This window comes from Desmodus rotundus, chromosome 5 (assembly GCF_022682495.2).
Source record: "Desmodus rotundus isolate HL8 chromosome 5, HLdesRot8A.1, whole genome shotgun sequence".
In the NCBI taxonomy this organism is placed as follows: Eukaryota; Metazoa; Chordata; class Mammalia; order Chiroptera; family Phyllostomidae; genus Desmodus; species Desmodus rotundus.
Genome location: NC_071391.1, coordinates 100,285,167 through 100,299,414, shown reverse-complemented (window position 1 = coordinate 100,299,414; position 14,248 = coordinate 100,285,167). Strand labels below are relative to the sequence as shown.

At 41.6% G+C, this 14,248-nt stretch overlaps 1 protein-coding gene and 1 long non-coding RNA gene across 2 annotated transcripts in view; one reads left to right on the top strand and one right to left on the bottom strand.

The window, feature by feature from the left end:
- TMEM131 (transmembrane protein 131) overlaps positions 1–14,248 on the top strand; it is a 220,076-nt gene that overhangs the window by 182,552 nt on the left and 23,276 nt on the right. Inside the window, exon 32 of the mRNA XM_053925284.2 lies at positions 11,197–11,372. Coding sequence (XP_053781259.1) covers positions 11,197–11,372 — 176 coding nt within the window. The remainder of the gene's footprint in view (positions 1–11,196; positions 11,373–14,248) is intronic.
- The window catches only part of LOC123480886 (uncharacterized), a 44,733-nt gene continuing 39,160 nt past the window's right edge, over positions 8,676–14,248 (bottom strand). Inside the window, exon 5 of the long non-coding RNA XR_008426962.1 lies at positions 8,676–9,069. This is a non-coding gene — a long non-coding RNA (uncharacterized lncRNA). The remainder of the gene's footprint in view (positions 9,070–14,248) is intronic.

Sequence of the window (14,248 nt, the reverse complement as noted above, 5' to 3'; positions counted from 1 at the left end):
GTCTTTAAGAAGAAGAAGACAAAAGATTAAAAAAATATTAATAATAAAATGGCAATAAGTACATATATATCAACAATTGAATCTAAAATAAACAAGTGAAACAGAAAAAAAATCTGTAATCCATTTGGTTTACTTTTGTGAGCGGTGTGAGAGAGAGGTCCAGTTTCATTCTTGTGGATGTCTGTTTTTCCCGACACTATTAATGAGACTGTCCTTGATTGAGTAAACAAAAATAGTATGTGCATGCGAATTTATAAAACAGTAACATATCTTCGGTATATTAGTTTCTTAAACAGAAATCTTTTTCTTGTTATCTCATTAATAGAATTTACATATTTTACAGTACTTTTATAGTAATATTAATTCTTAGAGTTTTTTAGTTAAGATCAAGTTACCTAATGTGTTTTTCCCATATGGAGGGAACGAATAGAATAAATGGATATTACCCATTCTTACCACAAAGAAAGAGCTTGATTGTCAGGTTGAATCCCTTGTTGCCTGTGTCTGAGATAGTCCCCTAACATCAGGATAGGTCCATTTTTATTTTCAAGGTCATTCATCTAGAATATAAATTTTAAAATTAAAGACTGTGTTTTAGTTTTCACAGTGGTCCTAGAGCTGACCTGCTTAAAGATACTTAAAGATAGAGTATGGGTATCACATTATTAGTAATTCCATGAGGACACAGTATTACAAGCTGCACATGAGTGGCCACTCTGCCTGTTGTCCTTCCCACTGCTGCTATTTCAAAAAAAGGAAAGAGCCAGGTCTTTTTTTTTTTTTTAACAGTGTTTTTATTGACGTATAATGTACATTCAGTAAACCAGTCTTTTAAACGAACTTTGAGAGATGGGCGGTGATCTGAAAGTTGCAGAATAGTGGTATGTCATAGAAGCTTTCTAATTTTTCTAATCTTTCTAAGCAGGGGTGTCCACCCTGTGGCCAGCAGGCCGTATACAACCCAGGATGGCTGTGAATGTGGCCCAACACAAAATCATAAATTTACTTAAAACGTTATGAGATTTTTTTTGTGATTACATGTCACAGTGTATTTAATGTGTGGCCCAAGACAACTCTTCTTCCAGTGTGGCACAGAGATGCCAAAAGGTTGGACATCCCTGTGAGTCTAAAGCTTACCCCAACCCCTGCAAATAGTCATCGTGTTTACATTAAATATGAACCTTCTCTTTTCACAAGGACTCTGTTCTTCCTCCCACACCCTCAATATCTCAAAGGAAAAAAAGTCTTCTTGTAATGAGCTCATGTCATTTTTAGCTCTGGGAGACTGTTCAGAATGATCTATTCAAATGAATGTGATCTCCCCGTATCTCACCCTTTTGGGGTTGAGTGGCTTGTAAGCTATCCAGCCATTTCTCTAGTCTTTTTTCCAGTCACTGTTCCTCATGGAAGGTGGCTCCCAGAAGGGCCCTCTGTTCATTGCTGGCCTGAGCAGGGCCTCGTACAGCTGGATAGTCTGTAAATTCTGTACTTCTGTGGTTTTTCCCCCTCTAACACAAAAACCCTGGGGGGATTGTTGGACTGAGGGTTACAGAGAAAGCTCTGAATCTGGTGCTGTCAGTTCGTAGTATCTGCACTAACTGAAGCAGTGGTGGCATCTCGTGGCCATCGTCACTTCTCTCTCCAGGGTAGGAGAAGCAGAGTGGTGTGGGATCCTGAGGTCAGGGTCTGCCCTTGCGCAGGGCCAGATCACATCCCTGGGGCGGTATCCTACTGACTGTGTGACTTTGGAGGAAATTACTTCTCCAAGCCTCCAGCTGTTATCTTTAAAGTGAGTAAGATAGCTCCTATCTATGTTGTAGGGTGCAGCTACTGTTATGATTATTATTTGGGCAGGAAATGGCACCTGCTGAGTTGAAGGTGGATGTGGAACTTCCCAGCAGAAATGTCCAGTTAGAACTTGGTCTTGAGGGTGACAAATGGGACAAGCAGGGGGCTAAGGACAGAGTTCTGAGAGCAAGGCTGGCAAAAGGCGGCCAACAGAGAGCATGTCAGAAAGCAGGTAGAGGTGTGGGCAGCATATCCCAGCGAGGCCAGGAGAAGGGAAGGTAGACCAAAGCTCCAGAGAGGAGATGGCAGCTAAGACACGATTTGACCTCGACAGGAGTAGTTCTGTCAAGGGATAAGACTAGACAGCAAGTTACATGGCTTGGAGAGCACCTCTCACACCCGACTGTTGCCAGCAGCCCCTTAGTGTGTGTGCACATGTTGGAGGGCAAGTGAGTGACGCAGGGAGGGGAACTTACTCTTCTGTGGCTTCGCTGGTCTTTAATTTTTAACAGGAAAAAGGGAGGTATATATTGTATGGTAGCATTTTTAATGAAGGAAAAAAGGGAACATGGTACTTGAAAATACCTATGAGCTAAAGACAAAAAGCCAGTGAAGCTGAGAGCAGTGGTGTTGGTCAGTACTTGCAGATGCCGCTGACACACTGCGCGTGCCTCCTGAACTGCTGTAATTGGCGTTGCTGTGACCCTGTGTCTTCAGTTTCAGGGAGCTGCATCAGGCAGATGTGGGGGCCAAGCCCAGGCCTGACTTACCTAACCTTTCAGCTGTGCCACTTCCTTCAAAAAGAAGAGAAGCAAACGAGGTAATTGGCGAAAACCAAATGCCCAAGGAGGTAGGGTGCAGTGAAGCCCAGTTCAGTAGATGGTAAAAGACACTTAGTCCATCTGTATGTAAATGCAGATGACTTGGTAGAGGGGAGGAGACAGCACAGAGAGGTAGGGGAGCTTTTTATTTTGAACTAAAATAACAGCTGCTGAGATTAAGGGAGAGATGGTAAGGTATTAAACCAGGGGTGTCCAACCTGTGGCCCACGGGCTGCATGCAGCCCAGGATGGCCATGAATGTGCCCCAACACAAAATCGTAAATTTACTTAAAACATTATGAGATTTATTTGTAATTACATGTCACAATATCACACAAAATAAACACGCATGTGCTCATGCTGTTTATACGCATGTGTGGCTTCAGTTCTACAACAGTGTGTGGCTTCCAGTGTGTTATCCTCCAAGCGCAGACATTACATGTGCTCATGGTGACGTAGCGAGGCAGCAAATAACAATAATCTTTCAACCTACCATCACAATGTTAGGCATTTACTGTTATTTAGGAGTCAGGTAAGCTTTCTTATTTGATTATTAGAGGCACTTGCACACCTCAGCGATGCCTCACCCGTCACCTGCCACACTTTCAGTCCGCCCTCTGCCTCGTCCTGCGTCAGCAGCAGAGAGGGCTGTGGAAGGGCCCAAAAGAGAAGGGCCTTCTCTTTTCCTGTCAGTTAATTTTCATAATAAAAGTAAATAAAGTACGCCTGGCTGGTGTGGCTCAGTGGATTGAGTGTTGACCTGCGAACCGAGGGTCGCTGGTTCCATTCCCAGTCAGGGCACATGCCTGGGTTGCAGGCCTGGTCTCCAGTTGGGGGTGTGCGAAAGGCAACCACACATTGATGTTTCTCTCCATCTCTTCCTCCCTCCCTTCCCCTCTCTCTAAAAATAAATAAATCTTTAAAAACAATAAAAGTAAATAAAGTCCCTTATCTATTATTATTTTTTTAATCCCAGCATGGCTTCTACAACATCTCAAAAGAAAAAAGAACCCCCAAAAAGAAAAATTACGGATGAAGGAAGATTGTTCAATGAAAAGTGGACAGATGACTACTTTTTTGTCGAGGCAAATAGTAAGGCGCTCTGCTTAATTTGTAGGGAATTTGTGCAAGTTTTCAAAGATTATAATTTGAAAAGGCATTATATGTAAAAACATGCTGCCATATTCAGTGTATATGAAGGATTGTGTCGTAAGGACAAAATAGCAGAAATGATAAAAGGTCTTACCATCTCAAAATTTTTTTCAAAAAGTTATAACTCAGGTGGATTACATTATAAAAGCTGGTTATGTGGTAGCATATTTAATAGCAAAAAAATCAAAACCATTTACTGATGGTGAGTTTATTAAGCAACATATAGATAGCATGGCAGATATAATTTGCCCTGAAAAAAGGGGGGGATATTTCTAAAATCAGTTTGTCCCACCAGACTGTAGCCAGGCGAATTGAAGAAACTGGAAAATCTATCAAAAGAAGTTTGGAGAGTAAAGCTGCTAATTTTAAATGTTATGCTTTGGTGATGGATGTAGCACTGATGCTACAGGTACGGCTCAACTTGGCATTTTTATTAAAGGTATTGATGACGAATATAATGTCACTGAAGAAGTAGCTTCTTCAGTGCCATTAAAAGACACAACTAAATCAAGAGATTTGTACAAAGCAGTATAAAATATTTTAAAGCCATTTTCTTTGTCCATTGTCAACACATCTGGTACAGTTACTGGTGGTGTCTGGTGATGGCAGGTGAAAGAGAGGGACTTGTAAAATTAATAGAAGATGATGCAGTTGCCACCCAAAACTCACGTTTGATGAAGTAACTGCATAGTACATCAAGAAAATGTCTGCACAAAAGCTTTAAAAATGAATAACATCATGCAGATCATCATCAAGACTATGAATTTCATGAGAGCCAAGGGATTGCACCTTCACCAGTTCAAGGAATTCCTTAAAAGTACTGATGCTGACTATGGTGACGTCATTTACTTTTTGGAAGTAAGTTGGCTAAGTTGAGGCCAGATATTGAAAAGATTTTATGATGTGTGACATGTTATCAAGTCATTTATGGTATCAAAGAACAAATTTGTACCAGAACTTGATGATGAAAACTGACTTACAGATTTAGCATTTTTAGTGGATTTGACTGCTCCTTTAAGTGAGTTAAACATGTCTTCAAGGTGAAAACCAGCTTACCAATACCATGTTTCAAACCATATCAGCACTCCAAATGAAACGGAAATGTGGCAAGCTCATATTAGAACGGTTTTATGCACTTCGACATGTCGGCTAAGCACAGTCCTGTGAACAGTGAAAAATATGCAGCCTTGCTTTCAGTTTGATACAGGAATTTGAAAACAGATTTCAGGGTTTCCCAGAAAATAATATTTTTCTATATTTGCGACTCCACTTTCAGTCGACATAAATTGTTACCTGCCAGTTTTCAAATGGAATGCACAGAGCTGCAATCTGACATTCAAATTAGAGAGAACTTTGATGGTGTCTCTTCACTGGACTTTTACAGGTCCTGTCTTCCCAGAGACAAATACGCCTTGCTTCACAGTCACACCTTATTCATGTCATCGCTATTTGGCAGCACCTACATTTGCGAGCAACTATTTTCAAGAATGAAACACATTAAGAGTAAAATTAGAACCAAAATATCTGATGAGCTCCTGGAGAACTCACTGAGAATTGCAACTGCTTCTATCAAACCAGATATTGATGCACCAGTTTCTCAACTACAGGGTCAAACATCCCACTAGTAGTATGTTGCCCTCTTTTACTTTTATAATAAAAAATATTTAAAAAGTCAATTATGTTTTACTACTTAGATACGTTTATCCTATATTAGTGGTCACTAACTTGGGACCTGCTCGATGATTTTAAAAGATTATTCAGAGGGCCGCTGCATAATTAGGGTTATTATGTGACGACTTTTTTGCTCATCAGTTTTTGTTACTGTTTGTATTTAATGTGTGACCCAAGACAACTCTTTTTCCTCCAGTGTGGCCCAGAGACACCAAAATGTTGGACACCCCTGGTATAAACAGAAAAATAGAGAAAGTTTAGAATTGCCAGATTCCAAGCGGCTGAAATTTCTGTAGCTTAGGAGTCCACAGGACGTGACAGCTGGATTTGCAGCTCAGCCCCCTGGGCAACATTGGGCGCCTGGCTGAGGGTCACTGCAACACCACCTTGTGCTGTCATTTCTCCGTGTACCCTGCAGCCCAAGGGTGAATGGGTCTTTGGATGGAGACAGTGCTGGAGTTCTGTGGGGTAGAGACAGCGAAACAACATGGGCGAGGATGGCATGGGGAATTAGCAAGATAGGGAAAGACCAAACAGACAGGGAGAACATGGATAAGTCAAGGGATGGCAGATCCAACAGGTCAAGCTGCAGCGGTGGAGGAAGCATCTAGTGGGTTTCGGGGCAGGAAGGAGTTGCCCTCAAAGGAAGTGGAGAGAAATGCCTAAACAAGGACAGAAGCTATCCCCTCTTAAGTTAAATTGTAGTAAGGTTGCTTTGAATATCCAGGATATTTTATTTCTACAATAAACAAATGCAGAATTTAATTGAATATGATTATATGAAAATCCTAAATATTGAATTGTGTGTTTGCTATGAAGTTTTGGTTGTGCAACCTTTTTTCCTAGTCCTGTATACCTTTTTAGTTCTCCTTAGTGCCACTGGTGGTCTCTAGACCCAAGAAAAACTGTAACAACAGAGTATGGGTTGTCTTATAAACTCATTACTAATTCCTCCCCTGGAATAGAATTGTAGTTTTTTCACAAATAGGAATTCTTCTCTACCTTCTATCAGGCTGAACAAGCATCTTCACTATCTCTTCATCATAGAGTTTAATAAGACAAAGTAATGCGGTAATTTCTATAAAATTTTGAAGACATTTTTTATCTTAGCTTAAAGAATTCCTGGAGAGATCTCCCCATATACATTTGTGGTATTTTTCAGTGTATGATGCTCATGAAGATATCATTTAGAACAATAGGGGAAAATAAATTTACAGGTCCAGGACTGACCCCAGTAAATCATGTGTTGGTCCTTATTTTTTATTGACCTCATTTCGGCCTTTTAAGCAGCTAAAAGATGAGAAGGAACACAGATTCCCACTGGAATTAGTGACTCTCTAGAGCAGTGGTCTCCAGCCTTTTGGGCACCAGGGACTGGTTTCATGGAAGAACGTTTTTCCACGGACCAGACTGGGGTGGGGGAGATGGTTTTAGGATGATTCAAGTGCATTACGTTCAAGCTTACCTCCTGCTATGCAGCCCCATTCCTAACAGGCCTGTGCCAGTAGCAGTCTGTGGCCCGGCACTTGGGGACCCCTGCTCTAGAGATTCTCCAGACTCTCCTGTCAGGTGGTGTAAATGGCTGTGTAAGACCCAACTAGGTCCACAGCTGCCAGGGGCTGCACAGGTTCAAATAAACCATTTGCTAGTAGTTGGAATTTTCCTGGAATAATTCTTTTGGGTGGAAACTAAAAGTGGGAATTAAAGTGGGAGAGACACAACCAAATCAAGTTGCCCCAACTAGTGTTTGCAGAATCATTTATACACCACTTAGTGGCGAGAAAAAATAAATGAGTAGGACATATTTTTTTAGTTTATAATTTATATTTTGCCTACTTTTAAAATGATTAGAGATAGTTAAATTATTAAAGCACATATAGGACAGTGGATAAAGACAAAAGGCAGTTTTTGTTGTTTCATTTGTTTCTTTTTAATTTTGATGCTATATCAATAGGCCTGGAATAAAGTTAGTTGTTACCCTTAAACATTAAACTGGCGGCAAATGTCCTGGCAGCTAAGCCCAAGGAAAAGCATGGTTACAGTTCTCGTTCAGGACAAGGAAGCTCATGATAGAGCTTAGGTGGCGAAAGAAGCTTATGCTCGAGTCCAAATGAGTCGTCGTGCCTCCCTCCCAGGTCTAAAACTTCTAATCAGAACCTCTGTATTTGGGGATGGCAGGAGAGAACATGAGTAGAGAGTTGGGGCTTCAGAGAGCAGGGACCCCAGGTTTGCTTTCCAATTAGCCATGTGCCTGGATGAGCATGGCCAACGTTTCTGTAGGGCGGGATACACGGGGACACCAGGACTCTTCTTACACATTTGAATCAGGACATGAAGACAGTGCCAGGAGAGGTTGTCATTGGCTACCCTCGTGTCAAAAATTCTCCTAGCTGATGGTAATAGGCATGTATTTAGCAGGCTTATCTTTTAATTTGCTATGGTAGATGGGCTTACACCCAAATTATTGTTGGTGATTAGAATTTAACCTGTCAAATGACTTTTCTGTCTTCAATTTAGGCAAGCAAATTATGTATTTCTAAACACATCAATAGCCTGGGATCTACAGTTATACTCATATGTAGAAAATGATTCTCAGTGGTAGCTGTGTTAAAAAGAAGCTTGACCCCGACTGGATAGCTCAGTTGGTTAGAGCGCCGTCCCCATATGCCGAGGTTGCAGGTTTCCTGGTCAGGGCACATACAAGAATCAACCAGTGAATGCATCCATAAGTAGAACAACAAACCAATGTTTCTCTCTCTCAAATCATTTTTTAATTTGTATATTCATAAGTTATGGAAAGCAGCAAGTTTCCTGAAGCATGTCAAAGCCATAAAAATAAAATAATGCACACATCATTTGAACCAGTGAGCTCATCTGGAAATTTAACATCTAGAAGTAATCTTAAATACATTATGTTTTATAATAGTGAAAAGTGGAAACTGCCTACATGTCTTAAGAACAAGGTATTTGTGATTACAGTATGTTAACTCAGTGCTGCCTGTCGTACAAAATAATTATGCCTAGAGTGTCTCTCTGTGATAGAATTTGCTGATCATTGTCTACTTCCATGAGCTATTTTCTTGTTTCCTTAGTGATGAAGTGGGGTCTAGCAGTTGGTCCCTTATGAGGTGAACATTTGTAAATCTCCCATTTTTCTCAGACATGATGATAGAAAGAGAGGTCCAGTCCTTTGCATGTTGAGAAGAGAGCTGCAGTAGAACTTGGGAGGGTGGCTGCCAGGCCCAGTGGACCTTTTCTTTGCATAAGAAAAAGGGTGTTCAGCTTTTTCAGAGTGAATCACACCTGATGGTTCTAAAGAATTAACGCACTTGACAAGGTTTAGTGTACACCCTGTGGATGTGCTACAGCCTAGTCACTGAGTTCTTGGGAAACTCTGCTTTTAAATTTAAATGAGATGTATACCTTTTTTTTTTACTTGTTATTTTATTTTATTAAAGTGAGCCCCCAGGGTGACTATAGAGGGAAAAGAGAAGTTTCAAGGGCAGGTCTTTAGGGAACAGCAACACCAAAAAAGCAGTAAAAACGTTGAAAGAATCACTGTGCCAGAAGAGGGGGATGATGTTGGGGCAGACGGTGGAGAGAGGGTGTTTCACAGTGTCCAGTAGAACAGAGAAGCCTGTAGAATGAGAAATGCTAGAGGTCAGTGGTCATTGGCATTGATAGTTAAAGGGGTCATTACTCACCTTTTCAAAATCATTAAGGAGCCAGGGCACTAAACTACTCTTTCATGAAATAAGTTTGCACTCAAGTTTTCAACTTAACCAGTGGTTTATTAAGTATTTCTTTTCCTCCTTTATATATTCCTAGCTTCAAGATTTGAGTGCAATAAGAAAAAATATATATTATTTTCAGCCCTTTTCTATTTATTAAGGAGGTTTCAGGTTTTACAAGTATAAATTATTTCCCTTTTTTTAATCCTCATTCAAGGATATGTTTATTGATTTTTTTTTTTTTTAGAAAGAGAGGAAATAATTTGGGGGGGGGGGGGAGAGAGAAACATCGATGTGAGAGAAATATCTATTAATTGCCCCCTGTACACACCTGCAACCTTTGGTGTACAGGATGATGCTCCAACCAACTGAGCCACCCGGCCAGGGCATAAATACAAATTATTTCTACAGGTAGCCTCTCACCCATGCACCTAACCATGATAAAATTGTAAAATGGCATGGGGACATTAATTGTATTGGGGATTGGTCTTGGTCATGTGGGAGCGACTGAAGGATTCGCAGCATCAGCTGTTGAACTGACAGAATCTGAGAAGTCTCCCCTCTGCTGTGGCAGAGAGGAGCTCTGGCTGGTCAGGGTGGGCCAGGGGCTGTTAGAGTTAAATCAATAGGCCAATCTTCTGCTAAGACAAAGGCTTCTCAGTTTTTGAGACTTAATATCCCAGTTAACGATTTCAAATCTATTACCTCCAGGATCACTGTGAAAGTAAATGACAAGATGACATTCCTGGAAGTCAGTCAGAGCCTTGGTACTTTTTCTAGATCGGGCTCAGCCAACTTTTTCTGTAAAGGGCCAAATGGTACATATTTGAGGCTTCATGTGCCATAAACTATCTCTGTCACATATTCTTTGTGCGTTTTTTTAACCACTTAAAAATACAAAAATTATTCTCTGCTCATAAGCCCTACCGATAGATCAGGCCACAGGTCAGATCTGGCCAGTGGGCCATAGTTTGCCAACCCTGTTCTAGATGACGAAGTATGCATCTCAGGCACCAGCTAACAGTGGCCATAAAATAGGGTTTAAATACGTCATATTGAGTCAGCATTATAAGAAATGTAGAAATGATGTGTACAGAATGAGTTAACCTGTGGCTCGTGGGGCTTCCCTAGCTTTCCCAGCCTGCTTGCCCTAGTGGGTTTCAGCATAATCCAAGCTGCTGGAACTGGGATTTCTTTACCACTGGCTAGTCCAGCAAGAACATAAGCTCATGAGGATGGGATTGTGCTGTTGGTGCCCACCGCTGTATTCCCACGATATGGAACAGGGCCTGGTATATAGTGGGCACTCTGTTGTGGGTTGTGGGTTGGTATTTGCCTTGGGAGCACTACATCTTTCTAAATAATGGGCTTTCTATAGTTGGCATTGTACTTTCTGTCCATGTGTAATATCGTGGTGTTTGTGTACCAGGCACTCCTCTGGGCTTCATGTAGTTCTTCATTACAACCGCAGGAGGGCTTGCGTCCCACAGCTTACAGATGAGACGTCAAGACCGTGCAGCTGGTTAGGGAAGAGGCAGGGTTTCTGGACCCAACCAGCATGGCTTTGCCTCCGGGCTCTTCACACCCCTCAAGTGACACATGTGAACCGTTCCTCCTGTGTCACCATCAGACTTCCGTCTCCAAATAGATTTGAAAGGCCACTGGTTTTCACTTCTGTGACTCTTCCAAGCTATTATTACCCTCTGTGGTATAAAAAAGGTTTCCTAAGACATAACAGATTTGTCAGAACTACTGAGTTTGCCAGAACTCGTTCAACTGTACAATTAAAATAGATACATCTTATTGTACAAAAATTATGCCTCAAAATTGATTTTTAAAATATTCTAATCAAAAAGTCAAACATGGTTTGGAAAGCTTTAATTAGGAATAATTAAATAATAGTTCTCTAAGGAATAAAGCAGAGAAAGAAAAGTTTTATTAATAAGAGTCCAGCTTCTTCAAAGAAGTTTTAATGGCTGAGTTTTCTAAGCTATTTAAAAATCAGTTATTTTTCTTTGATTTTTCACACCCAGGGAAAGGAAAACCTCTTCAGCGCAAGGTTAAAGCGTCTAAGAAGCAAGAGGAAAAGGAGAAGAAGGGAAAGGGAAAGCCTGCAGAAGAGGAGCTGAAAGACTCCTTGGCCGATGATGACAGCTCCTCCACCACCACAGAGACCTCCAACCCAGACACAGAACCTCTCCTCAAGGAGGTAGGACGGAATCATACAATCAGGCGCTGTCTCGTTGTTTGGGTTTCTTAATGCATGGTGAGCACTTTATATTTAACGTGAGCACATGTGCTGAGGATCAGTGCTCATTGTTCACAGACATGCTTAAACAGTCACAGCTCCGGGGACAAATGTCTTCTTTTTCCTCCAGGAAGAATATTGGGAAGCATGCTAACAAAGTAAAATAGTTAGAAATTGGAAACACTGCTTAAAAATTAGGGGCTCTCTGGAGTAGAAACTACTCTGGCCCATGAAATTCGTTTCAGATTTTAAGTATCAGAAGAGAATGAGAAGGAAATACACCATTTTAATTAGATTGAGCTTTTCCTGTAAGACCACTCCTGGCACAGTCGGCTTCGGTAGCAGCTCACTCCCTACCCAGGCAGAGTAGTGATTGTCCTGGAGGGGAACATGACCCAGAGAAAGACTCCGGGCTTTAACACTCACCCAGAACTGGGCACTCAGCGTAGCACACATCAGCACAGCAAGAAAGCTGCCTCGCTCCTCAGAGTCCTCAGCATCAGGAGTGACACTGCGAAGCACCTGATACTAGTGGAGTTGGGTGGTGGAGGGTGGGGTTACTGTTGGGGTGTGTCTGAGAGTCTGAGTTACAAGCCATATTCGCAAAAGGGAAAGTGGAGTACTGTTTTGGCATTTTTACTTTTAGATAACTATATTTCAAATTTTAAATGATGCTAATATAACCTTTAATATTATAGATTTTTCAGTTTTAACCTGGTGACCTAAGGAATCATTTCTTAAAGAAATCCAGTAGTGTTAACTACATACATGAATTTTTTAAGTAAAATTTATATGTAACTACTTTTCTTGCCAATTGCCTTCCCCTTAGTATCCTTCACATTTGGCGTGGTGCCCTGTGCACCTCAGTATAGTGGGTAGCTAGTGTCGGAATCCTGCACTTTACATCCTTCTAGCACACGACTACAAATCTTAGAGGGGGATCCCAGCAGTTTCAGTGATAGGAATGAGATTTTGGAAGGCATTTTTAGCACACGCTTTCTTTATATCTTGTCTGCCTTTCCAGCTGTTTCCCTAACTATTCTCCAGTGACCCCCTCCAGCTGCCCCATCTCCTGCATTCTGGGTGCACCCGCCGGCATAATTTTTACCTCTCTGTTGTTACTTTCCTTCAGCTTCTCCTTCCCTGTCTTTTGCATCCTTACAGACATGGCTTGGAACTCGTGGCCTCCATGCCTGTTGCCCTTCTCCCAGCTGTTCAGTTTTTATTGCCCCTTCTCAGCATTCTTCCAGAGGGTTCATGTGCTCTTATTTCTTTGTGACTGACCTGTTTGCCAGGTGTGTAATTTCTTCCCCACTAGGTTACACACTTGTGTGTCTGTTCCAGCCCTGTTCTACCCATTTATTCAGCAAGTCCGTACTCAGTACCTAAGAGCCAGGTCTTCTGCTAGGAGCTTAGGAAACAAGTAGACAGAAGACTAGGTTCTTGTCCTCAAAGAGCTCACCATTTACAAAACTCTTGATGAGTCAAGTGCTTAGGAAATGCTTCTTTAATAACTCAAAATAAGTCTGAAAAGGTGTAGTGGCAGGAGGATGTTCTGTCCCTTTCTCTGGTTATTTACTCTCGACAGTTAAATAGATTGATTTGACTTTATTCCTGTTAAAATCCAGGTTCTCTTAATAACCACTCTGTGAAGCTAGACACTGTTGGGTCAACTCTAATTCACCATGTGGTTATAACTCCCCCACACCCACAGCTGTTCCCTTTTTCTGCGTATGTCCTTCCCCTGTCTGTCCCCCTGGCTCACCTCAGTGCCTCCTTGAACACACTGCCGTTCAAACTGTGATGAAGAGCAAGATTTTTTAAGAGTTTCCAGTCTGTCATACATGCGGTCTCGCTGCACGTGAGGAATATGCACCCAGTCCACATGCCACTCCCCGGGCAAATTCAGTAGCACCTGGACGGACCCATGCCACGTCCAGGAGACAAGTTCACTGATCGGTGCTTGGAGACCACAACAGTGTCAAATTACTATAAAAAGGCATTAATGTGGCTTCTGTACTTACCTGGTCTCAGACCGGAAATAGCATTTGGTGACAAGTCAAGTAGCACAGCTGTTAGACGCAGCATGGGTATGGCCTTTTCAGCCTGTGCTTCACACGTGAGCCAGGTGAGACAGCTCTTCTGTGCTGTGGTCATGGCCAGTGAGCATTTCCATATGACAGCATAAGTTAATTGATCTCTCACTGTCATATGTATCTCCCTCCTGCTAGACCAGCCCTCAGGGGAAGGGCCTGGACCCTCTTGGTAACCCCTTGCCTGGCGCCAAGTGGGTGACCAGTAAATGTTGAGTAGATGAATCAGTAACTAAGCCCCTCCCGTTGATGGTGAATACTTGTTTATATTAACTCACCATACCTCTGTTGACAGTCACAGTGGCCTTGTGAACATTCATTGAATGAATGTGGACACTTGTATTCTTGCCTTGGATTGTCCTCGGGACCAGCACTGGGCACATTGCCAGAGTGTTTATAGTGTTTATTTGTTGTTCTAGCTGAACTTTTCTTGTTAACGAAGGCAAGGTTTTGCTCCCTAGGTCTAAAAAATCAGAAGCCACCAATTGGCTGCTGCCACTGCCACCACCCACTCCTGTCAGGATATGGGTATAAATTAAAATGGCACTTTATAACTCAGACTCACCAAAACACAATTATAATAAGTCAAAGGCTCAAAAATTGACAGAAGCACAATAGTTAAAATAGATTTGAAGAAAGAAGTTTATCGTTTTTATATATATGGCATATATATCTTCGGGTTTGTGCCTCTACATTCAAATAGAATTATATCAGTCATTTTTAGTAAGACTTCTCAGCAATTAA